This window comes from Podarcis melisellensis (genome assembly GCF_964234715.1).
Source record: "Podarcis melisellensis genome assembly, chromosome: 1".
In the NCBI taxonomy this organism is placed as follows: domain Eukaryota; kingdom Metazoa; phylum Chordata; class Lepidosauria; order Squamata; family Lacertidae; genus Podarcis; species Podarcis melisellensis.
In genome coordinates, this window is record NC_138528.1 from 128,493,902 (window position 1) to 128,521,850 (window position 27,949).

The 27,949-nt window shown below is 46.2% G+C and overlaps 2 protein-coding genes across 6 annotated transcripts in view; one reads left to right on the forward strand and one right to left on the reverse strand.

Annotated features, from left to right (window-relative positions):
- Positions 1–165: 165 nt before the first annotated feature.
- Positions 166–19,366, reverse strand: IDH1 (isocitrate dehydrogenase (NADP(+)) 1). The gene is made up of 9 exons (XM_081894140.1): positions 19,192–19,366; positions 13,588–13,715; positions 9,856–10,147; positions 8,406–8,511; positions 5,870–6,047; positions 4,665–4,816; positions 2,936–3,076; positions 1,589–1,751; positions 166–954 (listed from the first exon to the last, which is right to left on the reverse strand). The coding sequence occupies exons 2-9, from the start codon at positions 13,707–13,709 to the stop codon at positions 861–863; spliced, it is 1,248 nt and encodes a 415-aa protein (XP_081750266.1). The 5' UTR covers positions 13,710–13,715; positions 19,192–19,366; the 3' UTR covers positions 166–860.
- A 3,310-nt stretch (positions 19,367–22,676) lies between these two features.
- Positions 22,677–27,949, forward strand: part of PIKFYVE (phosphoinositide kinase, FYVE-type zinc finger containing) — a 97,712-nt gene continuing 92,439 nt past the window's right edge. For 4 of the 5 annotated variants that reach the window (XM_081898134.1, XM_081898136.1, XM_081898138.1 and 1 more), the window contains exon 1: positions 22,677–22,858. The gene's annotated coding sequence lies outside the window, so the exon portion shown is untranslated. Of the gene's footprint in view, positions 22,859–23,230; positions 23,392–27,949 lie in introns of all 5 variants that reach the window. The other variant, XM_081898135.1, reaches the window with a different exon arrangement.

A 27,949-nucleotide genomic window follows, 5' to 3' on the forward strand; every position in this document is an offset into this window, starting at 1 on the left:
CCAGGGAAGACATGACCCCATTTAAATGCTGCTTAGGCCATGCACTAGATCTGCAAGTTACCCAGCTATCCTACACATGTTCCAAGTGCAAGGATCATTTTGTAAATTGAACTACAGTTTACCAGTTGTTTCTTTACAATTCATAAACAAGATGACACATAGGGATGGATATTAGTAGTTTATTTATGCCAAATACCCCCCATAAAAAGAACAGGAGCCATGGATGGAACAATGTTTAATGAGAATAAAAGAGAATGTTCAAATGGTTGAAAATAGTCTGAGAAGCTGCACCATTAACCTATCTGAAAGGAAATAAAATACACCTGGCCTAAACACAGGAGTAAATCATTCCTGCACTTCAACTTGGGTACGATACATAAGAAAAGGACTGCACTTGTCTAAGTCTTTGCCCTATTGAACTGTGGCAAATATTCACAACTCTAACATTAGTAGAATCCTCTTACAATCCTGCCAACGTGAGGCTTTACAGTGCACTTCTAACCATGTCTGTTCAGAAGCAAAGCCTACTGAACTCATTGGGCCTTACTCTCAGGCAACTGAGGTTAGGATTGCAGCCTTTGTCCAGTTTCACTAGGTTTTTAAATCTTGCAGTGCTTTACGTACTCCAGTAAGGGCCCAACAGCTAGCTAGAAAACAAAACCTATTTCATTATTTAAATCATTCACTGTAGAGCTCATCCCCACCCCCAGTAAGGTCTGTCACTGTGGGTTTTGGTTGAAAAGACAAAATCTGACAATGTAGACATATTCCCCCCCCCCCAAGTGCTATACTACACAACAGTGCGATTCATTCATGTGGCAGGCGACCTTCTTTCCGGAGCGATTCTTGAGGCCTGTTCCTTAAAGTCTTGGCTGGGAAGAGAGCTTTGCCTTTAGGTTTTCAGCAAGTTTATCCATGAAGTCAAATGTGTTCAAGTAGTCAGAGCGCGTCACACTGAGATGAAGAAAGAAAACCGTAAATGTTATGGTAGTATGAGATTTAAAATTCATCTTAAACATTAGCTAGTTTTGCGGGTTTGTGTCAGTCAGGAGCAGCATGGCACAAAGTTTGACTGTTCTATACACGCGCAAGAAGTGTTCTGACAATGTTTTATGCCATCTGATTTTTTCTCATTCTTGGGTGGGGCGAATCCTCGATCCACTCCTTTCCACCCCTCAATCTAGTATCTCAAGACTTCCTTTCCTTTGGTTAAGAAGAAAAAATGTGGGGGGTCATTCCTTTCTCAAAAACCTACATTTATAGGCATGAGAATGTATTTTAGATGCATGTTCCCTAACCTTCGGCTTGTGTGGCGACTTTAGCATGAAATACAGAATAAGAGCTTTCACAATTTGGCAGAAGAAGGATTAGCTGCTACGACCCTGGCAAAGAATGGCTTAAAACACTGCAGTCATATTTTACTGGAGACCCGAGTAGTTCTGCTTTCAGTTCTTGTAATTGCCCATCTTTGGGATGGAATTCAGGTCTATGCTGCAATGAACACCAAACAAGCAGTTTAGTGTTTTTTAATTGTACAAATTCTACCATTATGTAGAATTCTTTTTCCTAATGGGCTGAGTTTACTCACTTGGGTAACCCTTTGATACAAGCAGCCAGATCTTTTGTCATAAAGCCACCTTCAATGGTCTCTATGCAAACATCTTCCAAGGCAGAAGCAAAGTTCTTAAGGTCTGTGTTGTTATCCAGCTTTGCTCTGTGAGCAAGACCTCTAGTCCAGGCAAAGATGGATGCTGAGAAAGGTCAACAGGAGAGAGAGAGAGAAAAAATAATAATGAATTGAGTCAAGGCTTCCACTTCTGAAATTATGACCATCTCTATTACCACATTACTCCCTCCTGCACCATGAGCACCTAAAAATCTAATTTTGTTTTCAACTGGTGATTGCACTCCTTGGACTGAATCATCAAAACTTTCCCTGTGAAGTGTTTTCCTCTGGAGTCTCTTAGCAAGTAGCCTCCTGACACAGCTATAATGGCCCCGCGACCCATCTGCATCTCCCCATATGGGAATCTCGTTCCTCAAATGGTGTCAAGATTTCCAATTTCTGCTTCAGAGTGTTTTCCCATTAAGAGAATGATGACAAAGACATCCAAGTAGAAGTTAAATGCTTTCCTGCTACACATTTCTTCTTGCACCTCTCACCTGGCACACGCGTTTCCTGAGACACTATGGAACCATTACTATATTATAAATGCGGAATGACAGACTATGTGAATCCTGGAAACGGTTTGGGTTTCTGCCTTTATTCATTTTGAATTCCACAGACTACACAGCAATATTTTCATCTGTGCTGTGCAAACCACAGCACGCACCCCACACGATTATTTTGCTATCTGACATGTCTGCAGAATCCATCCCCTCCTATCTGCTGCTGTTCCACCTGCAGAATGACTCTTAATAGAGGTGTCCGCTAGGGTGAAACAAGGGGAGGTGATTCTTGCCAGTCCCTTTTTTGAATCTCACCCCCAAAATTTGTCCCAGACTGTTTTTGTCCCAGTGAAACAGCAGCACTAGATTTCACGTTGTACACGGGGTAGCATTTTACTAACTTGTCCTACCCGTGCAAGGATAACTGCTACCACAACAGGATCCTGCCTCCACGCCCTCTCTGAAATCTGCTCTGGAAGCTTGGAGAAATTGATTCAAAACAGATTGGGGGGGGAGGACAGGTGGGAGGAGGGGGGGGACTTCCTTTGGACTAGCAGTAATCCTTGCAGTGAAGGGACCCTGAAATGGTGTTGCAGAAGACAGAACCTGCTGTTCCTACAGGCATAATATTCCATACCAATAGATACAGCTCACCAAAATACGCACAAGAACTAAACGAGACTTTTATTCTTGGGAATAAGCCGTGGCAAAACATGCTTCACGCACATTTTCTAGGTATGGCCGAGACAGCTGGTAGCAAACTTACCGATCGGGTTTGTAGAGGTTTCTTGACCTTTCTGGTACAAGCGATAATGACGGGTGACTGTGCCGTGAGCAGCTTCAGCTTCAACAGTTTTGCCATCTGGGCATATCAGGACACTAGTCATCATCCCCAAGGAGCCATAACCTGGGCACGAGAATAAACTCAGAACTTCAATTTTTTGCATATTCCTCCATGGCATACCAGGCGGGGCAAATAAATCAACCTGGTATGTCTCAACAGCCTTCATACATACAGAAGATAATTTTCAATCTAGTAATTTGGAACAAAATATGTAAGTGGTTTCCAATTCTGTCAGAAATGAAGGAGAAATGTGAGGAAATAACAAGACAACAATTAAAGAAAGTGAGTTAAGTATATGCTTAGCTGGACTTGACTTGAATTTGCCTGGAATTCACAAAGTGTTTTCCACTGGTGAAATTGAAGAAGGCAATAAAATTCTGATTACAGGATCGTGGTGGCCTAAAGGCATGTGATCAAATGCTATGCAGAAGCCACTGCCCTTAGGAGTTCTGTAAATTGCTGAACCATGTGAGACAATTGTCAGGGCCAACAGTATCGCGTCTGCCATTAGGCTACCTAGTAATTTTATGACAATTCACCTTAAGGCTACTTGCGAACACCCACCACTTGTCTTTCAAGCACGGCTAGCTCCTTGACAATTAGAATTTGCTGCTAACTCTTCCTCTCAGCCCTATCTTCTCCATTCCTTCAGAAAGTTTCCTGCCTCCCAAACACGTAAGTGTGGCAAGACCAGTTTTGCTTCTCAATACTCAAGAAAGCAGCATAGGTTTTCTTTGCTGTTACAGGCCACATACAATACCTGGGTAAGAGCAACATAGCCATGAAACGTTATGACAGCTACCAGTGCAAAGAAACCACAAAACTTGCTTTGAGCCACTGATGAAAGGCAGAGAACATGTCTCCTTTCTGGTGGCCCCTTTGCCATTCTCGGAAACCATGTATTGCTGATACAGGAATATTTATTGGAAATAGGTGTTCCTTATATCAACATGATGTACAATAATTTGCAACTCCCTGCTGGCCGATCCATTGTACACATTCATGTTCGATGTAGAAAGGTTTGTTGGAATGAAATATTGTTACATAGCTGAGTGGGTACCATCATCTGTACAAGGGAACAACCTTGTTTTGTATACTGCAGGGAATTTAGTTGCTTTCCTCTTCTGTGACAAATCCTGCACCATGTGAAAGCTTGCACATTTTGCCACCAGGAAGAAGAAGAAGAAGAGAGTTTGGTTTTGATAGCCCACCTTTCACTCCCCTTCAGGAGTCTCAAAGTGGCTAACATTCTCCTTTCCCTTCCTCCCCCACAAGAAACACTCTGTGAGGTGAGTGGGGCTGAGAGACTTCACAGAAGTGTGACTGGCCCAAGGTCACCCAGCAGCTGCATGTGGAGGAGCGGAGACGCGAACCCAGTTCCCCCGATTACGAGACTACCGCTCTTAACCACTACACCACACTGGCTGCAGTCTTTGTAGGTTTTTCAGAAGCATCTAACTGTCCGCTGTTGGAGACAATGCTGAGCCAGGACGCCCCTTGGCCTGCTGTAACAGGGCTATTCTTATGTCCCAACAATCATTAAGTCACTCCTCACACAGCTAACCCACGTCTTGCCAAAGATAAAGAATTTAATCTCAAGCTATCAAAATGGCGTCCTGTAGAAGTGCTAGAAGAGAGGGGTGGATCATACCTTGGGCAATCGAGTCAGACTGCACATCCCCATCGTAGTTCTTGCAGGCCCAGACAAATCCTCCCTCAGATTTTAGCGCTTGGGCCACCATGTCATCAATCAGCCGATGCTCATACCATATCTTTTTGGCCTCAAACTGTGACTTGTACTCCCTGGAAGGAAAAGGAAAGTAGAATCACAGGTGAAAATTGCAGGTCCGGTATATACAACCCACGAGAAGAAGGGAAAGCAGCTTACACCTTGCATAAAGGATGTGGGAATGTGGTGGGGAAGGGGAGGAAGCCTGCCTGAGTTTCCATGCTAATGTACCTTATGATATTTCTGGCTTGCATTACGTGAGGGCAGATTTTAGTCAGAATATGAGAATCTTCATGAAGGTAAGGGCAGTCCAATAATGGATCCAAGTACTTAAAAGATGGTGTGGAGAACCTTTGCTCCTCCAGATGAACTACAAGCGTCCATGATCCTTGGCCACTGGCCGTGCTTTCTGGGGCTGGTGGGAGTTGGTGGGCTCTCCTTTGCTGGTGGTCTTTAAGCAGAGGCTGAGCAGCTGGGGATGCCACCTGAACTTCCTGCAGGGGACTGAACTAAATGGTCAGCAAGGACCCCTGCAACTAGGATTCTGTAGCTCCCCAATCCCTCATCCTCTTCTACAGAGTAATCAGCAGCAAAGGTGCGGACTACCATTTCCTTCCAGTGTGGTCAGTGCAGTGGCAAAGAGCCAAGGTCCACAGTACAGAGAGAGAGGGAGAGCTCTGCCCAAGCAGTTCCTGTCCAGAAGTGGCAGATCTAGAGTCCTCTGCCTGTGTTTCAGCCTAGAAGAATGAGGTTGTCCTTGGGATCTTGGGCTAGGATGGAAGGCAGCCAATGAACCTTAGGGGACTGAATTTTATGTCTGGGCCTCCAGCGTCTCTCTTGTCAGATTTTTATTTTCATATGAAATATGAAAATCAGTTCTTCATTCACTCAGGTTCATAGCTTTCCTCCACCTCATGTTTCTGTAGGAGTTAACAGAAAGAGGTTTTGCAAAATGAATGACTAACTGGTTCAGCTTCCAGTGGCATTAAGAAATAAGATAAACAATGTGAGATTTTGAGGAAGACCTTTTTGACCAAAGACTCAAAGATCAGCTACCGTGACTAATAAGACAGTTCTTTAAACAAAGATACACCTGCAAGATGAATATATAACAAAATATTGATTACTTCTCATAGATCTCCTGAAAGATGTCCTTAAAACGCCCATCGTATCGCTTCAAAATGGTGTTTTTGGTGCTCATGTACAGAGGCCATGCTTTAGACAGCGCCATCTGGAAAGAACTGTGGGCAAAGTCCGCAATGGACTGGTCAAGGTTGAACATTCCCAGAGCCACACCTCCACAGTCTATACCACAGAAGAGAGAAAGAGAAAAGTAAAAAAAAAGGAGTCAAGTAGAACAGAAACATCTGCTTTTGAGCAGCACGGTATTTTTATAGTGTGTACCACTCCTCTCTCTGACACCCCTCCAATATTTTAATACACTTTCATTTTAAGAAAACAGCAAACCACTCTGACAACTTTTTAAATGGAGAGTATAAATTTTTTTTTTAATAAATATTATGAATTTTCAACTCGCTTAAGTGGTTTTTTTTATCTTTACTCCTTTTTCTCATTAAAATTTAAAAAATTAAAACAGGACTCTAAATCAGTCTTTTCAGAAACTGGGATGCCTTCTGGTGATAATTTCATACCTGAACATTTTAACGCAAGATGACTAAAGTAATGACTGATAATGAAACATTATTCTGTGACACGACAATTGACCTCCTTGGAATGATTCTGCAGGGCTTAGAACACGCATCAATGCGTGCAATGTAATGCAACAGTAATTAATGGTTAAGGAGAGTTTTGAGCAAGGCTGCTTTAGTTCAAATCTCAGCTCTGGGTGGTCTTGGGCAAGTCGTTATTCTATTACACCCCAATCTGACATACCAAAATAATACTGACATACCTTACAGAGTTATTGTAAAGATTGTTTTGCAATTTCCCAGGCGCTCTCTCTCTCTCTCTCTCTTTTTTAATGCCTGGAGTACTACTGAGGAGTTGCAAAGTATGAAGTTACGCTGGGCGGGGACGAAGGACAAAAACCTTAGTGTGTCTGAACGGATTCCACCCAGTCTCCGCTTGTCACAGTCTGCAAGCTGGCACACGGCCTACAACTGTTCATTCATGCCATGGCTCAATGGAGAGAAAGCGTACAGGGAACATTCTCAGAATGTTTAAGGACTGTACTGCAGCCACCAATTATTTTTGTACGGCCTGATGCGTGGCATATATGTGCAGTTCAATGCAGCATTCATTACATCATTACATCTCTACATCAGTGAACACAACCATATACTAAACATACAGGTCTAGTACACAGCTTAAATGAATGGAGCCTCTCATTTATACTGAAGGCTGGGAAATCAATTGCTTCTCCATGCAAACACAGCCTCCTAGCAACTTTCCCAAGTTCCACTAAAGGAGTTAAGAAGGCAGAAGCAGCATTCCTTTCCCCCTTTAAGAGTAGTAAAGAACCTGATCGTAACTTTGTGGGACACACGAGCACAAACCTCTCCAGTGCCTTCAGACAGGAATCGCCAAACGCCCATTTAATGCTTATGGATAGTATGCATTTGCAAAGCACTTTGAGTATTCAGAGTGCTCTGTAGATATTGTCCAAGTGATTTATGGAACCATCGTGAGAGGGCAGTAAGTGACTTGGGCCAAGTCTACATTCTGCAGGCTCTCTCCTTTCCTGTGCAGATTCCCTTCCTTTTAGCCTCTTCCTTCTTAGACTCTTAGGAGTTTCTTGGTTCCAACATGTACATGGAACCAAGATGGAAATGGCTGTGTTGCATCCCTTCTGCAACATTCTTCCAGTTCAGTCTCTCAAGACTTCTGGGCAATCCAGGCAGGGAAACACAGTGCAGCAATTCCCATCCCTCTGCAAACATACATTTCAAGAACTCTGCACCTGCGATTGCTAGAATCAATCCTCCCCCTTGTAGTCCTTTCATCCTATCTATACACATCAAAGCTACAATGACCCCAAACTACATTATTGCCTTGTGCAGAATGAAGCAAGACACTGAAACACACATAAATCACAAGTTGGTTTTGCAACCACCAACGCCAGTTTCACAACTGTTTGAGCAACACCAAAGCAACTTTGGGTTCCTGGGCTGTGCCCTTGCCTCTGGCAGAAAAGAACAGGCCTGTATGTAACAGGAACAATGGTGACAGGTGACAGAACAGCATGTACAGAACAGAAATGCTGTTGTTGTTTTTCATACTTCATGTGCTCCTTGATCTAATATTATGGAAAGACCACAAAGAATTGTTGGAAGGGAGACCCTGGCTCACTACTAAGATCGCCAGCCTATAGCTATATAGGGTATGATTCAACTAAATGTTACTCAGAGTGGACCCACTGTAGTTAATGAACATGACTAAGTTATGTCCATTAACTTCAGTGGGTCTAGCGAGGAAGATTTAGTTGAATATCACCATAGTTACTAGTTCCTCTGCATTCTCTTCCCACATTGGCAACTTGGGATGGAGGGCAACTGGGGCCAGGTTTGGTCCACGGTTCCCCAGTTGTGGATCCCTGGTTGAAGGTCTGGCTCAATCCATTATTCAGGCTACAAGCCGAACTCTACTTAACATGCCTCCCCAATTCTCCACATTCAAATATCCTTTATATAATCCAACACTTACTTTCAAAGTTATGGACCAAATAAGTTATGGGTTTGCCTCCATTCTTCGGTGTGTAGGTCATCTCTACCTTTCCAGGGCCAGGAACGACAAAGTCTGTGGCTCTGTACTGCAGAAGAACAAACAAAATGGCCGCTTAGGTAAGGGATGAGCAACATGCAACTGGCCAGTACCCCCTCCCTACCAGAATTATATACCATGTAAGTGTCATGTCTGATTTCTATTATTCTCCCTTTGCAGGGAAGAAAGAAGGGAAAAATAGTACAGTGGTGCCTCGCAAGACGAACGCCTCGCAAGACGAAAAACCCGCTAGACGAAAGGGTTTTTCCGTTTTGGAGGCGCTTCGCTAGACGATTTTCCCTATGGGCTTGCTTCGCAAGACGAAAGCCCATAGGGAAATCTCCGGGGACCACTTTTAAATGCTGGCGGTGGGGAGCAAAGCCTTCCCCCCCCCCTCCAGCCTTCAGAAGAGGTCCAGGAAGGCCGGCGGGGGCCGAAAGGCTTTCCTCCCCACCGCCAGCATTTTAAAAGCAGTCCGGGATAGCAGGGAAGCGCTTCCCGCTATCCCGGATGGCTTTTGAAGGCAGGCGGGGGGGGAGCAAAGACTTTTGCCCCCCGCCCGCCTTCGGAAGAGGTCCTGGACCTCTTCTGAAGGCGGGCGGGGGGCAAAAGTCTTTGCTCCCCCCCGCCTGCCTTCAAAAGCCGTCCGGAGGCTTTTAAATCGCCCCGGGAAGGCAGGCAGGGGGGACAAAGACTTTTGCCCCCCGCCCGCCTTCGGAAGAGGTCCTGGACCTCTTCTGAAGGCGGGCGGGGGGCAAAAGTCTTTGCTCCCCCCCCCCGCCTGCCTTCAAAAGCCGTCCGGAGGCTTTTAAATCGCCCTTCGCTGCCGCCCGCCAGCATTCTAAAAAACCCCGGGACATTCTCCGCTGTCCAGGGGCGATTTAAAAGCCCCCGGGAAGGCAGGCAGGGGGGGAGCAAAGACTTTTGCCCCCTGCCCGCCTTCAGAAGAGGTCCAGGACCAGAAGGCTTCGCTGCCGCCCGCCAGCATTCTAAAAAACCCCGGGACAGCGGAGGTTTTTTCAATGCATTCCTATGGGAAACCGTGCTTCGCAAGACGAAAAACTCGCAAGACGAAAGAACTTGCGGAACGAATTAATTTTGTCTTGCGAGGCACTACTGTACTTCCTTTAAATGATTTCCAGACCAAGGCAAACAGCCACAGTTGTAGCTTGCAGAGATTTCAACACAGCTCAATCTATTTTAATCATTAACAAGAATTGCAGTTCAGTTCAAAAATCTGTAAGAGACATGCTTTGTGACGATTCATCGATGGCCCTGCAGCTGCATTTTGCTCTCTTTTGCATGCATTCCCTAACCATACAAAATCTCTGATGTTTGAGAGGGTGCGCTCAACATAAAGCCATAAATGCCAAATGCTGCGTGAAGGACTCACTTGGTCTCCAAAAGCGTGACGGCCAATGATGATGGGCTTTACCCAGCCAGATACTAGTCGGGGGATGTTTTTGCAGATAATGGCTTCCCTGAAGACTGTGCCCCCAAGAATGTTTCGGATCGTTCCATTTGGAGATTTCCACATCTGCTTCAGCTTGAATTCCTCTACCCTATTCTCATCCGGAGTGATAGTAGCGCACTTGATTCCAACATTGTATTTCTTGATAGCTTCTGCAGCTTCCACGGTGACCTTGTCATCGGTTGCATCGCGGTTCTCTATGCCCAGATCATAGCTGCAAGCAAGTCCCCAAAACACAGTCATTTGTTAAGTGCCTTACAGACCCATCCAAGGCCTTACTAAACATGCGCATCATCGTTCAGGGTGGAAAACATGCTCAAAAAGAAGAGAAGAGATAGGAAATGGCACAAACAGAGTAAAATGACCATCTTCTGCAGGTGTGAGGAACCGTTGGCCCTCCAGATGTGGCTGAACCACAACTCCCATCGTCCCTGCAATTGCTTGCTGAGGCTGATGGGAGTTGGAGTCCACATGAAAGAAGGAGCTACTTCATATACAAGTGGATAATTTCATGAAGTTAACACTTGGAGGAATGAGCAAAAGCCGCTTGGACAGCAATGTTGATGCTCTCCTTCCAATAAAAACAAATGTGTCTGGACTCAGATGTGTGGGATTGTACAGCTATGCTATCAGATACCTATTCTGCTTTGGCAGTGTCAGCACGAGCAAAGCAGTACATCTGGTTAGGCAGGTATCCGGAACAAAAAGCAAAGTGCAGGAGAAGTAGGGGAAAGGTTAACGACTCAACGGTTTAATCTACAACCGGTGGATGCACTGAAAAGATTTTGCTGTACTTTTCTCCATGGTACTCTTGCCAATGGTACTCTGGCAGTGTGTTAGAGGAGGGGTAGTACCTCTGGTGGGGGGCACATGGTGCTCCTTCTGGGGTAGTTTGTCCACCTTTGGCCCCCAACCTGCACTCAGTTCTGCACTGTGGCTCCTAGAAGCTGTCACCATGTGACAGCAGCCACACCCCGGGAACAGCTTTGACTGAGAGGAGCTGACGGGTCTCAAGCCCTTAGTGAGTTAGGGACTTGCCCTGCATGCAAAGACTGGCTCCAGAGGATTGCGCAGACAAGAGCAAGAGTGGGTCCAATGGTCAGGAAGGCAGTTTCTGAACATGCTGTAGAGCAGGCATCCCCAACCTTGGCCCTCCAGATGTTTTGGCCTACAACTCCCATGATCCCTAGCTAAGAGGACCAGTGGTCAGGGATGATGGGAATTGTAGTCCAAAACATCTGGAGGGCCGAAGGCTAGGGATGCCTGCTGCAGAGGGAAGTGAGGAGCAGATGGGGCTCATCAGCCTGGGAATGTAGGAAAACTCTTGATCCTAAACCTCTGCTGCCTTAGGAGATCTTTGGGAGAAGAAAAGGTAAACCCTACACAAAACAGGAACGGAGTCCCTAAGATAATTGGAGGGCACTTTGTGTGCCTCCTCCCGGCAACTCCTGCAGCCAAGCTGGTGCTAAACGTACAGTGGTGCCTCGCAAGACGAAATTAATTCGTTCCGCAAGTCTCTTCGTCTTGCGAGTTTTTCGTCTTGCGAAGCACGGTTTCCCATAGGAATGCATTGAAAATCAATCAATGCGTTCCTATGGAGACCGTCCGGGGACAGAGGGGAAGCGCCGCGCTCCTTCCCCTCTGTCCCTGGAGATTGCGGGGCTGGCAACAGGGAGAAGCGATCTTCTCCCCGCCACCCCTTGCTTCAAAAGAGGTCCGGGGACAGCGGGGAAGACGCGCTGCGCTTCCCCGCTATCCCCGGAGCTTGCGGGGCAAGCTTCATTTTGCGAAGCAAGCCCATAGGGAAATGCGTCTTGCGAAGCGGCTAAGAAAACGAAAAACTCCTTCGTCTAGCGAGTTTTTCGTCTTCCGAGGCGTTCGTCTTGCGGGGTACCACTGTATTGCTCTGCTTTCCTTTGGACCACATCGGAGAGGCTGAGAGTCTTATCATCTGGGAAGCCCAGGACCTCCACACACACTGCCCAAGACTGTTCCAAAGGGAGGTCACTTGGTGCTGGTAAGGCAGTGGTTTGATTCCAACAACAATGTGTGGAATAGCAGGTTGACTTATTTTCTCAACACTGTAAATGCCCGCAGCAGGCTCACGTGGTTTGAAGCCTGAAGAAAGTGGGGATGAGTCATTGTGGCTACAGTTTTGTCGCTAGCAGGTGATGCCCAGGTGGTGACAGCGGGGGTGGGGGTTCTTCTGAATAGCCATAACATTGGTAGCCAGCAGAGCTCTTCAGAAGCAGAAAAATGGGTGAAAGTGCTGCTGTGGGGTGGGTGGATTAGTTCACTGAGCATATCAAACAGAAACCTGAAGCTGCCTATTGTGTTGCTACTCTCCCCAGACTCCACTGCAGAATCCCTATGCCCTTAATAAGCTGCAGGAGAGAGACAGAACACCAGAACATGGGTCTTTCCTTAGCACAGAGACGTCCATGGAAAAAGAACTGCAAACCTCTTATACTGCTGCCACTTGTGGCAGGCTGCCAACTGGCACAGGAGCAATGAAAGAAAAGTACCGTATTTTTCTCTCTATAAGACACACCCGACCATAAGACGCACCTAGTTTTTAAGAGGAAAACAAGAAAAAAAAATATTCTGAATCAAATGCTGTTGAAGAATGCAAGACAAAGCCTCTTCAGCACAGCGGTAGGAACGTTCCCACTGCCCTGAAGAGGCTTCGTGTGGCTATCCCAGAAGCCAGAACAGCAAGAGGGATTTGCTGGCTTCAGCGATAGCTGCGTAGCCTGCATTCGCTCCATAAGACGCACACACATTTCCCCTTACTTTTTAGGAGGGAAAAAGTGCATTTTATAGAGGGGAAAATACGGTAAGTGGCAACTTAGTTTGCCTAGTTAATTCAGAGTCACGGCCCAGCATGAAAACTATTAAACTGGTAGATGCATGAAAAAATCCTGGGCTGTGTGGCCGGAGGACAGAACAAAGGAACACTTGTCAGGTTCCTATTTTCTGAGCAGTTCAGCAGTTCAAGCTTCCCTGGACCCCAAGGTTTTTGTTTTAAAAGAGAAGTTTGGCCAACAGAAGCATCTTCCGTTCTAAGCAAGTTTGCACTGGCCACTTACAAGAACTTAAAAGCCAAAATACCTCACTCTTTTAATACAGTGGCACCTCGGTTTAAGAACAGCCCTGTTTATGAACTTCACAAAACTGGAAGTAGTGTCCCAGTTTGCAAACTTTACCTCAGTCTAAGAACGGAATCTGAATGGTGGAAGGGCACCGGTTGCAAGAGGCCTCATTAGGGAAAGCGCGCCTCGGTTTAAGAATGGTTTCGGTTGAAGAACAGACTTCCGGAACGGATTAAGTTCGTAAACCGAGGTACCACTGTAATAATAATTTTATTATTTATATCCCACCCATCTGGCACCCATCTGCTGATTTGAGAATCAGCATTAAGTGTGAACACACAGTCACGAAGTAATTAACAGAATTTGCCTCTATTTGACAATTATTTAGAATCAAGGCACATTAATCTTGGGGTCAGCAAAAGTAACATGTGGATAGTCCCCAAGAGAGAAAGAAAATATCAAGCAAGACTCTCCCAAATACAAGAGCTAAGCAGTCGACAAACACCCACGTATAATCTGGAAATTTCCTCACAATACAGAGGACCTGTGGAAATCCAGTTACCTGTGAAGATCTAGATCCACGTAGGGAAAGATCAGCTTTTCCTTAATCAGATCCCAGATCACACGGGTCATTTCGTCTCCTTGCATCTCCACCACAGATCCGCCATGGATTTTTTTAGACATTGTGATCTAATGGGGAGGGGGGAAAAACAAACACTAAATACAGATTATGGTGACATCCGTTGATCAAATTGGGCTGCTAGTTGGCAACAGAGACATTACGAAGGGGGTGTTCATGTCTGAAATGATCCCAGTGCAATTCAGATTTTGGGGGCAAGAAAGGTAAGTTATGCACACCCATGACATTCATGCTCCATTCTGATTTTTTTAAAAAAATAAAATTGTAGTTTCTTGGAGCATAGAATGGAGTTTATTTTTCCATTGGCTCTACATAAGCTGCAATAGCTGGACTATCTCTGAGCATTGCTAAGCGGAAGGACCACGTATCTGCCACAAGCCCAGATTCTCCTGTGTGCATAAACCACTCCGGAGAATATCAAATTGGACATTTCCGCTGTCTACAACCAAAATAGCACCCATCTTTCCCTCCGTCTTGCACCAAGGGGGAATGGACAGTAGCAAGCCAGGAGAAAGCAGAGAGGAGTATTCAAGGCCAGACCAGTTCAGCCAAAACAGGCGGAGGGAAATCTAGATGTTTCTAGACCAGTATACAGTAGTTGTTTCACATTGGCTGTGTTGCTTTGGAATGCCAAGGTTACATGGCTCCTGTCCTTCAGACATTCCTAGAATTGCATGGGATGAAGGCACAGGAAATTTCCTCTCTGGTAAAGGTACACACTAGACTAGAGCACAAAGTCTGCATATTCTATGGGGTTTCCAGCCACGTGTCTCCTGGCATTGAGGATGGGCAGGTTTTGGCAAGCTTCCTTCAAAGCCATGCCATCTAAGTCACAGTGGCTTGAAACGTTTCGGTTTAAATAATCATACAGTGCCTAAGATTTGCAAGGTGCCTTATATGAGCGCTCACAGATCTTGGCCGCTTTGATGCTTGTGCACGCAGCCTAAAGCTCCAAGATATGCCTTTTAGATCGCAGAAGTTGCCATGTGTGACACTGGAGCACTAACAGGATCTCTTCATGCAAGCGAATGACCCCGTGAGTTAAGCGGCCTGCAGGAAGTTCCGCTGTATATTACTTTTCTGAAAGTGAGAGAGCCAGGCATTCAAGTAAATAGGAGGAAAAATTGCAGCTCCTACTTGGCCCTTGATCCCTGTCAACAAAAGCACTGTTCTAAAACAATCCATGGCTTACTTATAATCCCCACGGGTATTTGCCGGTTATGAAAGAGCAATGACTTGGCCATTTTTGCTTTAAAATATTTCCCATTTATCCTATGCTTTTGTTTAATGCAAAAAATTACCTTTACCTACAAAACTGCCTTGCTCTACATGTGCACACTCAAACGCTTCGATCGGCACAATTGGCACCATTACAGGTGTCACATGGTACCCGTTCTGGATTTGTAAGACCTCAGTTGTTTAGTGTGGCAACGCCTGAACTTTGGAACTCCCTGCCTCTTGAGTTCAAGCAGGCGCCTTCACTGTACCCTTTCTGGAGCCTGCTAAAAATATTCCTGTTTAGGCAAGCCTACCCAGATGCTTGGGACGCGGGTGGCGCTGTGGGTTAAACCACAGGGCCTAGGACTTGCCGATCAGAAGGTCGGCGGTTTGAATCCCCGCGATGGGGTGAGCTCCCTTTGCTGAGTCCCTGCTCCTGCCCATCTAGCAGTTTGAAAGCACCTCAAAGTGCAAGTAGATAAATAGGTACCACTCCGGCGGGAAGGTAAACGGCGTTTCCGTGCGCTGCTCTGGTTCACCAGAAGCGGCTTAGTCATGCTGGCCACATGACCCGGAAGCTGTACGCCGGCTCCCTCGGCCAGTAAAGCGAGATGAGCACCGCAACCCCAGAGTCGGCCACGACTGGACCTAATGGTCAGGGCTCCCTTTACCTTTACCCAGATGCTTAGAAAGCTGAGGTAATTTTAATCTGTATAGCATTTTAACTTTAGTATGTTTTATAGTAGGTTTGTAAAACAATTTGTGATTTTACTGTTTTATGTTTTGTAAACCTCTTGAGGATTTTGTTTTACAATCAAGCAGTGTACCAATTTTATGAAATAAAATATAAATAATATAAAAACAGAGCTTTAGGCTGTACTCTGTACATTTTTATAAGTTATCATTCACTCAATGTGCATGCAAGTCTTCTTTATTGTTATTATTATTAATTGAATTTATATACCACCCTATAACTGGAGGTCTCAGGGCGGTTCACAGAATAAAATCAAAATATAAAACTACAAAATAAAAATAAAAACCACAACCCAATAACACCCCCCCACATCAACCACATTTTAAAAGGGTGTAGGATGTCAATCAAATTAAGCAAAGGCCTGGTTAAAAAGGAACTTTTTTTCTGGTGCCTAACGGTGTATAATGAAGGCGCCAGGAAAACTTCCCTGGAGAAGTTTCCTGCTTGTACGACCAAGATTATTCATTCACAATTACATTTCACAATGTTTCATGGAATTACTTTCATCATCACAGAGTTATGCAACAATTCATTATACAGCACAGCTAAACCACTGTGACCGATTACTGCCGAGTAAACCGCTGCCATTATAGTAAGAAACCCAATGGGGCTGGGAGGGCAACAAATTCGACTCTTACCTTTGCAAGGTAGGCTAAATCCTTCACAATCGCACGTCCCTCTCTACACTCCATGCGAGTAAGCAAGAAGCATTAACAGAATTCGAGGATATATTCTAGCCAGGCAAAAGCACCCCCAAAGAAGGTGCAAAGCAGCTGTGGCCTGGGAAGAGTCCAAGGGCCAGATACATAGGCTTAGAGGGCCACCTTTGCCCCCAGGACCAGAGTTCCCCCACCCTGGTTTAGCATTATGTGTGAGCCAGACCCTTATGACAAACTTCACCTCTGATAGAAGCGATAGTGTGGGGCATTGGGAAAGGATCTTAATGTTTGGGGCAGGCTGATACAGGTGGAGACTCCTGAAAGCATGTGACCTCTGCACAAAATGTGTACTATTATTACCATCACCATCATTTATATACTGTCCATCATCATCATTGATTGATTGATTGATTGCCCTTTTTCACAAGATCCCAGGGTGGTAAGGTACAGTAAAGGTAAAGGGACCCCTGACCGTTAGGTCCAGTCGTGGCCGACTCTGGGTTGTGGCGCTCATCTTGCTTTATTGGCCAAGGGAGCCAGCGTACAGCTTCTGGGTCATGTGGCCAGCATGACTAAGCCACTTCTGGCCGTTTACCTTCCTGCCAGAGTGGTACCTATTTATCTACTTGCACTTGATGTGCTTTTGAACTGCTAGGTTGGCAGGACCCAGGGCGGTATACAATATTAAAAACACATTACGGAACATCAGTGATAAAAACAATTTTAAAAACATACTGACAAGAAAGCCAATAATACTACAACTCTGCCTTGCCAGGAATCCCAGCAACATACCTCCTCAGGCACCATAATTCCAAGCATTTTGCTAGTTTAGGAATGGCATACCTTTCTCCCAGATTGCTCACACACCCTGGAATGTGTGTGCGTGCCGCAATGGAAAAAGGAGGGCTTTAAGGGAAGTATTGACATCAGTACTCATGATTTAAAGGAGGTCTTTCTGAGTGCAAATTATACATCTGTATGAACATGACCTCAGTAGGTGAGTTTTACTATAAAATAATACTGGGCCCAACTAATACCTGAGTACAAGGAACACATTTGGAAAGCAGTCTCGAATTCAGAAATAAACATACTCTATCCAGCACAACAAGAAGGGGAAGACAGAGGACGAGATGGTTGGACAGTGGTCTCGAAGCTACCAACATGAGTTTGCTCAAACTGTGGGAGGCAGTGGAAGACAGGAGTGCCTGGCGTGCTCTGGTCCATGGGGTCACGAAGAGTCGGACACGACTAAACAAAAAATCCAGCATACTGCAAAGATTAGGGGTAAGGAACCTGGGGGTCTCCAGATATTGTTGAACCTCAACACCCATCAGCCACAGTCAGGAAGAGCAATGGCCAGAGATGATGGGAGTTGTAGTCCAACAACACCTGGAAGGCCACAGGTTTATGTCTTGGGATTGATATTCGGAGGCCCAGCTGGAAATCAGAGGTGGATTTAGGGGAGCATGACCGGCTCAGCTGCACTGGGTGCAGAGCCTTGAGGGTACCGCAACTATGATGTAGACTGAAAAGCAAGAGGCAGGTGCTGAATTTTGGCATTGCACAGGCAGCCACTGAAATTTGAGACCCCAAATCCCTGCTCTGTCATGAAGCTCACTGGAGTGATTGTCACTGAGTTAACTGGAGGAAAGGCAGGATATAAATACAAATAACGCTTGCAGTCTTACGCTGTTTGCCCTGTGGCGTTTTCAATTTCTACTTACTTTTTGGTTTTGTTTTACTCACTATAACAGACAGATTACATACGATTATGAAAAACCGGAATGAAACATTTAAATTGTAAAAGAATGCATTTGCAGTGCATTGTGAAGCACTGCAAAAATCATACAGCAGAAATACTATTATTTGTACCCCACCCATCTGACTGGGTTGCCCACCCCCTTGGGCAGCTTCCAACATATATAAAAAAAGTAATAAGCAAATCTAATCCCCATTTCAAAATGGTACACACCCTACTTTCTGTGCTACACTTCCTTTAAGCCAAAGAGCAATTTGAAAGTGGAGATTGTGCAAAACTGGCATAAGATACAGATAAGGTATCGCAGATAAATATAACCGATTATGTAAAAAGAAGAAGAAACAAACATTGCATTGCTAAGCATTTTCAATTGGAAGAGGCGCCTGGGTGCCTTGGCAAGATCTTAAACACATTATACTCAAGCAGACTGTTTGGAACACCAACTCTGTCAAGGGCACAGTTCAGATAGAAGGCTGCTGAAATGCTAACATAGAACTAGGATCCTCCGTGTTCAGATTGTGTAATTTAGCTGTCCAGTAGATTAGTACCGGGATTTCATTGACTTGACGGGAACACAGGCACGCAACCTAAAGTTGTGCCATTGGGGTCAATTAATCTGGAATAATGAACCACCCACTGGTTCTTCTGCTGTCATACTTTCACCATGCAGGACACCACCCTATGCAGAAAACCTGTACTGAACTGAAAAGAGGTGGGGGAGCCGATCCTTTAGCCACACATCTGCAGGGACAAGAGACTGTGTACGTTACTACAGCATGCTATAAAGGAGCCGATCTACATAAAACGATCCCCAGCCGATCAGATGCAAGCCCAGCTTGGCTAGCTGCGTAACAAGGGGGTGTCAACGGCCTTCCCTGTCATTTTGATGTCTCCGATTTGCAGAGGTGGGTTTGGCAATGTAGGGCGGACAAAGAGATAAAAAATAAAGATGCGGGGAAGGGGTCATAACAAAAAGGAAGACGCATCTATAGGCGTGTGTGGCATTTCTGTCTGTCTAGTTTTAGTTGCAGGGTGGTTTGCAAGAGAAAATGAAGACCCACCCCATAGTGCATGCCAATGAAGAGAGAGAGAGAGAAGACCCGCAGACAAAAGAAGTTGGGATCCAGCAAACTCACCTCTCTCTCGGCTTAGATGCAAGTCACTGAAGGTCTCCGGTGGTCTTGGAGGCGAAGTCAATGCAGATTTCCCCGCTGAGCTCTGCGCCGGCGTCCCCACCGCAACCACTGCTCGCTGCTGCCGTTTCCCAGGGCGCTTGCAAGCTGATGCCCGTGGCTGATTTTAAAAGAAGGGCTGCTGGGGCCACGCCTCCTCCCTTGGCGGCCCTCCGTCGCCTTAGTCCCGCCTGTGCCGCCGCATTCCCCCATTGAGAGGAGAAGGGAGGATCCAGGCTCGCCAATGCGCGCTTCCCACGCAGCTTGCAAGGAAGCGCGCCCGGAGAAAGGGAAGGGCGGCCTCGGGGGCGATCTGCCAATGGGGAGGGCAAAGGAGCAAAAATGCAGAGCAGGGGAAAGGAGGAAGTTGACGATCCCCAAGAACGAGAACCTCTCGCTGCTGGGGATCTGGGAGGAGGAGGAGGGCTTGGATATTTTGCAAAGTGTAACGCATCTCTGAGCGCCCAGGCGCGCAGCGCAACCGCCAATCTGATCCTGGGCACCAGGCTGCGCGGTGGCACTGCGCAGTGTTTCCCCAAGTTGGGAACCATCTGAATGTGAGGATCCTGGTGTCTTAAGGGGCAGTGCCTAGATGTGGGCAGAGATTGGCACCTGGCTGGTAGGAAGGGGGCAAAGTCTTTCAAGGCAATGAAAAACAAGAACGCCCAAGGCCTGGCCTGTCACTGCCAGAGATGTTGCTGTTTTCTCCGAAAATCCAAGAAAGCCGAGATATTTCAGACCACACCTTGAGACAAGCATGGTTACAGTTCCTTCCTTGCATGGAAGAATTCATGGCAACTCTAGCGTATGAAAATCAAGATGCTTCTCTGCATTTTCCCTTTGGGCTCTGTATGATAGTCACACTAAACTGGCGGTTGGAGTGTAAAGGATGTATGCAAAACTAGCTTTTTATATATTTGCGAAGACTATCATGTACCACCGCTTTTTACCAGTTAAAAAACTGAAGGAGGTACTTCTATTTCCTCACAGCTTGGACACTGATTTTATGGGGTAGAGAGCTGAAGGCGAAATAAATGTCTTATCCAAGGCCGTCCACTGACGTTATTTGATGTCTCAGCTCCAAGCCGAACATGTTGTCACTGGGCAAACAGTCAGTGTCCCACTGTGGGGAGTTGGGTGGGTCAAAAAATTACACAAGTAATTCTGAGAACTGCATCTGAGCTTGTGGCGTTCAAAATCAGACCACAATGGCATGTTGCTCAATATGTACATTGACACACACACGGCAATTTTCTGCTTTTCTGTCTCAAATTAACAATATTCATAATTTACATACATTGAGAATGAGGAACCACCCCATTCATGGAGGAAAAGAAACTCTGCAAATGCTCAGGGCACACAATTCAAAAGGTCAGAATACTTGTGAGTATAATGTGGCAACTCTACTTAGGCTGTCTCTTATATATTTATGTAGAGAGAGTTGTTTTTTTAAGTGACTGAAATTTGCATCAGCTTGGTTAACTCCCAGTTCTGATCCAGATCTCACTGAAATTTGAGGCATGCCGTTTCTGACTTCAGATGGATGAAATCGTTCCCCACACCCACAGTATAATCCTTCCTGGTGTGGTCAAAGCAAAAAGTCCTAACCTGGCATACGATTATCCTCTCATCCCCACCCCAACCCCCAGCACTGGGCATTTTTGTGTGTACGGGTGAGCTTTCTATCATCCTCCAAATGTTGCTGAAATTTGTCTATCTCTGGATACAATGAAGGATTGCCCCTTTAGGGGTGAAGTCAAACTGCTGGAAGGTTGTAGCACCTGCTGGGGCTGTAGAGACCGATACAGGAGAGACATGTTTTGTTGCAGCCGGGGCAGATGGAGGCGTCTGGTTGTGCTGCTGCAGATGCACCAGGGCGTTTCTTCCCTCTGTGGTCATTCCTCTTCCAGCCACTGCTATGGATGCCCCACCTGACACTCTGTCTCCAGGCACTGCGGTCATCGGCAAGGGGTTCCCAGCCTTCACATGTTTGCAGAAATCCTCGTAACGCAGTTGGCTCTGCCAACGGGCCTGGGGGACAGAGGGCACGTCCTTGAGGATCCTGCCATCTTCCGTTCCGTGGCCATGACCAAGCAGGCGTAGACATAACAATAATAATAATATAATAATAATTTATTATTTATATCCCGCCCATCTGGCTGGGTTTCCCCAGCCACTCTGGGCAGCTTCCAACAAAACACTAAAATACAGTAACCAATTAAACATTAAAAGCTTCCCTAAACAGGGCTGCCTTCAGATGCCTTCTAAAAGTTTGGTAGTTATTTTTCTCTTTGACATCTGGTGGGAGGGTGTTCCACAGGGCAGGTGCCACTACCGAGAAGGCCCTCTGTCTGGTTCCCTGTAACGGCTTCTCACAGCGACGGCGCTGGACCTCAGTGTCTGGGCAGAACGATGGGGGTGCAGATGCTCCTTCAGGTATACTGGGCTGAGGCCGTTTAGGGCTTTAAAGGTCAGCACCAACACTTTGAATTGTGCTCGGGAACGTACTGGGATCCAGTGTAGGTCTTTCAAGACCAGTGTTATATGGTCTCGGCGGCCGCCCCCAGTCACCAGTCTAGCTGCCGCATTCTGGATTAGTTGTAGTTTCCGGGTCGCCTTCAAAGGTAGCCTCTCGTAGATTGCATTGCAGTAGCCCAAGCAAGAGATAACTAGAGCATGCACCACTCTGGCGAGACAGTCTGCGGGCAGAGAGGGTCTCATCCTGCGTACCAGGTGGAGCTGACAGACAGCCGCCCTGGACACAGAATTAACCTGCGCCTCCATGGACAGCTGTGAGTCCAGAATGACTCCCAGGCTGCACACCTGGTCCTTCAGGGGCACAGTTACCCCATTCAGGACCAGGGAATCCCCCACACCCGCCTGCCCCCTGTCCCCCAAAAACAGTACTTCTGTCTTGTCAGGATTCAACCTCAGTCTGTTAGCCGCTGAGACAGGAGTGCGAAATGGGATGGGGGGAAACCAAGTGTCGAGATCTCTGCTGTGCTGCTGGATGACCCAGGGGGTCCCTTCCCACCTATGACCCCCCCCCCCCGCCACTGGAGAACTCTGTCCCACAGCTGTCAACGTTTCCCTTTTCTTGCGAGGAATCCTATTCGGAATAAGGGCATTTCCCTTTAGAAAAGGCAAACGTTGACAGCTATGCTCTGTCTGTCCATCGAAGCAACTGCACTCGAACCGACGGCCTGCGTGGAGGACGACGATGGCGGGGCTCGTTTGCTCGCGCCTGCGCCGCTCGCCGCATTTTGCGTCGATTGCGTTGCCTGCGGCGGCTCCTCCTCCTCCTCCTCCAGGCTCCGTTTCTCGGGGGTCGATTGCCTTGCCTGCGCCGACGGCAGCTCCTCCTCCTCCTCTTGCCCGTGGCCGGCCCAGGAGTGGAGACCGGAAGTTCGTGCAAAGGCGGAAGCGCGTCCAAGGCGAGTCAGGTGCTGCCTTTGCCGGGCGTCCCGTGTCCCCTCTGTCGCTGTTATTGTTATTATTATTGTTGTTGTCCCCCCCCCCCCACTGGCGGTGTTGGTGTCGCCTCCCGAGTGGGAAGCGCAGCCTGCTAAGGGAGGCAGAAGGCAGGGGCTGCTTGGCTGGGAGACAGGGAAGGAGAGAGCGGCAAGGGCAGGTAAGATGCTCGCCGCCCCCAGCCTCATTAAAGAGCATTAATGAGTATTAATAGCATTAATAGCCTTCATATTCCTGGCAGGGGGGTCTGGGGGGGGCGTTTCGTTTCTGAGCCAAGGCGAGGCTGCCAGTCCTGCGTGGAGTCAAGCAAAGAAACCTCACCTCTCCACCGTTTTCTAAACTGGGGTTTGTTTGCTTTTAAAGTATGCAGGTGGCTTATTTTGTATGTGTGAATACTTTTTTTGGGGGGGGGACATTTTGATTTTCACAATGTAGCTCTTCTTGGGGGGGGGAGGGTTTGATAGAGCACCAAACTAAGGCTAAGGAAGGAAACGAATGAACCCAACGGCTTGTTTTTACTTGTTTTATGCAGCCTACATACGCAACTCGGGTGTGTAGGACGTGGTGTTCGAATCCTGGCACCTCCGCCTGGGTCCTCTGGAGGGGAAAGTTGCAGTGTGTGTGGTAGTGATGTACCTTGCTGCCTCGTGAAAATGAAGAAGGCAGGGGGCTGCCCGACACTCCTGCGTTAAGGTGAACAGGTGCAAAGGAAGAGAGGGCTGTGTTTGGTTATCGTGTGGGATGAGCTGCACCTGGCATTCCCCCTTCCGCACAACTATTAAAGGTGCAGGAACACACTTTTGTCACACTTTTTATACAGAAAGTGCTGTGTAAATGACTATCTTGTACCTCTGGTAGTATATAATTTATGGGTGGGGAACTGATGCTGAGAGATGACTTGTACAAGTTCACCTCGTAGGTTGATGGATGATTGGGAGAGGATCTGAGTCCGGATCCAACACTCGTTAATTTGACCACAATGACTACAGCACATTTTGTAGTGCTCTCTATAGCAAGGGGGCACTCTGTTATAAAACTTGGGGTGGCCAGTGTGAGAACTCCACCCTTTAAAGCTGAAAGTAGGGCAGCAGTTTCAGGAAAACTCTTCTTTGGTTAAAAAAGAAAGAAAAAGAGGTGTTGCTACTCATATACCTCGGGTTAAGTACTTAATTCGTTCCGGAGGTCCGTTCTTAACCTGAAACTGTTCTTAACCTGAAGCACCACTTTAGCTAATGGCGCCTCCCACTGCTGCTGCGCTGCCGGAGCACGATTTCTGTTCTTATCCTGAAGCAAAGTTCTTAACCTGAAGCACCATTTCTGGGCTAGCGGAGTATGTAACCTGAAGCATATGTAACCTGAAGCGTATGTAACCCGAGGTACCACTGTATTGATATAGGTGCCATGGGTGCCAGCAGAAAATTGCTGAGCAGTAAGAAAAAGAGGTGTTGGTACTTTGTTCTATTGAGTACTGTCACAAAAAGAGCCCCAAAGGTAGAATAATTGTTGGAACCTGTCTTCAAGAGAGTAGCTGGTCTTAAGATGCAAGCCTGGAATAGTTTGTGTAGAGAAGTGTAAAATATGCATGTGGTTTTTCTCCTTTGAAGAAATATATCCAAGTGACCCACTAGTAGGACAAACTGTAGCAGGATAGGAGGAAGTGGCTGTTGCTTGAATCAAAACCTGCTACAATATTTGCTTTGTTGAGCTTGTAAAAAAAAAAATTCTCATGACTATATTGGACAGCATCAGTTGCTTGGACTAACGATGAATGGAATCTTTATTTTTAAGGTTGCTGAGAGTGTGATGAACTATTAATTATCACCCTCTTGTGTTTGTGTGTGAGAGAGAACATTACTTTGGTATATGTGCTGGAAATCCTCTTCCATTTGGATCAACAGGATTTATCCAGCGAATGTCCTTAAATTTGCTAGGAATTGTTCTGTGTTACATCTTTATTTTTTGATGAGTGTTTACTTCTGTGTTAAAGCCTAACATGCCAGCAATAATTAGCAACATGCGGGAATTTATTGGGAGGTACAGTATAGTGTACCCTTCGGTTTCTAGAGACAGATGTCAGCTATCTCAAGTTAAGTATGTTGAATAGCTCTAAGCATCTAATAATCTAAGCATCTAATAGATATTGATTACTATCTTGAAGTGGTCTTGAATTAAACTAAGAATTAAATTAAAATCCAGACAAAAATGGGATCCCCTTCTCCCCTTGCTTGAGCAGCGCACATACTTTTTCATTCCTGGTAAAGCAGTTACTGCAGTTTAATTGAATGCTTGAAGCTTGCATTTTTGAACTATTGACCAGAGCAGCCATAAATCTCATTAATCCTTTCAGCTTTGATAAGCTATTATTGAGAGTAATGAGAGATTAACACTTAACTTTTAACAGGGGTCTCTCTGCAATTTACTTAATTGTCATATAACTTCTTTATGATGACCTGCCTTTGCTGAAACTGCCACATCTGCATAACAGCATAACAGAGCACCAGTGGCAAAGATCACAGATAAGAATGCCATTTTCTACTTTCTGAAATACAGTGGTACCTCGGGTTAAGTACTTAATTCGTTCCGGAGGTCTGTTCTTAACCTGAAACTATTCTTAACCTGAAGCACCACTTTAGCTAATGGGGCCTCCTGCCGCCGTCGCGCCGCCAGAGCACGATTTCTGTTCTTATCCTGAATCAAAGTTGTTAACCTGAAGCACTATTTCTGGGTTAGCAGAGTGTTTAATCTGAAGCGTATGTAACCCGAGGTACCACTGTAGTCGCCATTCCCCCCTCCCCCGCCCCCGTAATCAAATGTCAACCTACACCTTTCTTTTCCTGGGGTTTAAATGTCAACCTATTCTTGTTAAGGCAGATTTCTAAACAGTTGGTTTCTGTGCTGGACGCAGAGGAAGGATGAAGCATTCCATCCCTCCTCTGCCAACCCTCTTGCGTGCCACATGAAGTTACTTGTTACCTATGGCTAACAAGCTAGTTCTTAAATGTAGGACTGAATTATAGAATCATAGAATCATAGAGTTGGAAGAGACCACAAGGGCCATTGAGTCCAACCCCCTGCCAAGCAGGAAACACCATCAGAGCACTCCTGACATATGGTTGTCAAGCCTCTGCTTAAAGACCTCCAAAGAAGGAGACTCCACCACACTCCTTGGCAGCAAATTCCACTGTCAAACAGCTCTTACTGTCAGGAAGTTCTTCCTAATGTTTAGGTGGAATCTTCTTTCTTGTAGTTTGGAACCATTGCTCCGTGTCCGCTTCTCTGGAGCAGCAGAAAACAACCTTTCTCCCTCCTCTATGTGACATCCTTTTATATATTTGAACATGGCTATCATATCCAGTGGCGTAGCATGGGGGGTGCAGGGGGGCCGGGCGCAACATCTGGGGGTCAGGGAAATCCACGGGTTAGGGGGCGCAAATCCATGGGTTAGGGGGTGCAAATTACTTGCCTTGCCCCGGGTGCTGATAACCCACGCTACGCCACTGATCATATCACCCCTTATCCTCCTCTTCTCCAGGCTAAACAGTGTGTATTAAAACATGGGCTAGTATTTATTTAATACTCTGGCTTTTGATGCTTGACATGTATATTTTTAAGACCAATTTTATTTCTGTGATTGTAGTTGTTTTAAGCAGTTATTAATATTGTGTTTGAATTCTTGTCTAACCTTCCCTGGTACCTTAAGGGTGAAGGGCAAGTAATTAATAATAATTAATAATTGCAAGGCTTCGTTGGGCTGACTTTTAAGAAGTGGCATTCAAATGATTATTCCCAGTGAGTGGGGTCAGACTGATACCTTCTTAAGGGTGTGACTTCACAATATAAGAAAAATAGAGTTTCTGGCCACTCCAAGATCTCACTTGTCCTGAAATCATTACATTCTGTAGTTTCCCTCCCATTCCCATGACAGCAGTCAGTGATTTGGAGCAGGGCTGAGAGATGTTGAGCATAATGCCGGCCCACGAGTTAAGCTCTTCTATTCATAACCTGTTGTAAAACTTATTGCAAAGCTATGTTTTGGGGCTGCAGCTGTGTGCATCTTAAATGGCCAAAACTGACCCCCATTTTGCATGGATAGCTTTGTTCTGTTTCTTTTCCTTAGAGTCTTTTGGGCAGAACAGAATATTCCCATGCTACACTTAACTATTGGACACGGGTGGCGCTGTGGTCTAAACCACTGAGCCTAGGGCTTGCCAATCAGAAGGTTGGTGGTTCAAATCCCCGCGATGGGGTGAGCTCCCGTTGCTCGGTCCCTGCTCCTGCCAACCTAGCAGTTCAAAAGCACATCAAAGTGCAAGTAGATAAATAGGTACCGCTCCAGCGGGAAGGTAAATGGCATTTCCATGCGCTGCTCTGGTTCGCTAGAAACGGCTTTGACATGACCTGGAAGCTGTCTGCGGACAAACGCTGGCTCCCTCGGCCAATAAAGCGAGATGAGTGCCGCAATCCCAGAGTCATCTGTGACTGGAATTAACGGTCAGGGGTCCCTTTACCTTTACCTTTTTACACTTACCTATGTTTTCCTGACCTATGCTAGCTGGCACATGAATTTCCGACCTTCACTAGCAGTCCTACGCTGCCTCACTTGATGAAATTGTTCTGGGCCTGCTCTAGAATTATGGTGAAAGGAAGCTATACTGGTGTTTCGGGAAGAGATCACACAGCACAAAACAGTTCTAGAGTTTGCACGAGTTTGGTAGGATTCTGGTTCATCTGCAGTTTACTAATGCAGAAGTCACTTCTGACTAAGTGATCCAGTTTGCCCTGTCATCCTCTATCGGGGAAAACAACTTGCTTAAAACAGTAACTATGGAAATTGTGATGTAAAATGTGTTGGTGGTTGCTCCATATTTAGGTGTTTTGTTTTGTTTTGTTTTGCGGATAGCTGTCTTGTCAGCTAAGCCTGATGGTGAGTTAAGCCATAGCTGTTCCCAATATGAATCTGCAATTGTATAGGAATATTCAGTTGAATAGGAAAAGAAATGTCTTCCGCCAACCTGCACTTGTGTGCTCTTCTATGCACTCACATCTTCTTCCGACCTCCTTGTGCCTGACCCTGCTTCTCCCTGTTTCTCTTTTCCTTCCCCCTTCCCTTTTCTGTGAGTGTCAGCAGGTGACAGAATGCTGCAAGGGCTGCTATCCTGTGAGCTGTTACACAGCCTGACCGCTTGGCGGTGAGGGCACTTGAAGGGATGAGGAACTGATCCTGCTCAACTTCCCCAATTCCTGAAGATAG

Excerpts from the sequence above, each read along its gene's own strand:
- IDH1 (XM_081894140.1), bottom strand. The coding sequence starts at position 13,709 with ATGTCTAAAAAAATCCATGGCGGATCTGTGGTGGAGATGCAAGGAGAC. Across the intron at positions 6,048-8,405 it reads TTTGGTCCATAACTTTGAAA|ACTGTGGAGGTGTGGCTCTG; the intron begins GTAAGTGTTGGA and ends TCTGTGGTATAG. Across the intron at positions 3,077-4,664 it reads GTCTGACTCGATTGCCCAAG|GTTATGGCTCCTTGGGGATG; the intron begins GTATGATCCACC and ends TCTCGTGCCCAG.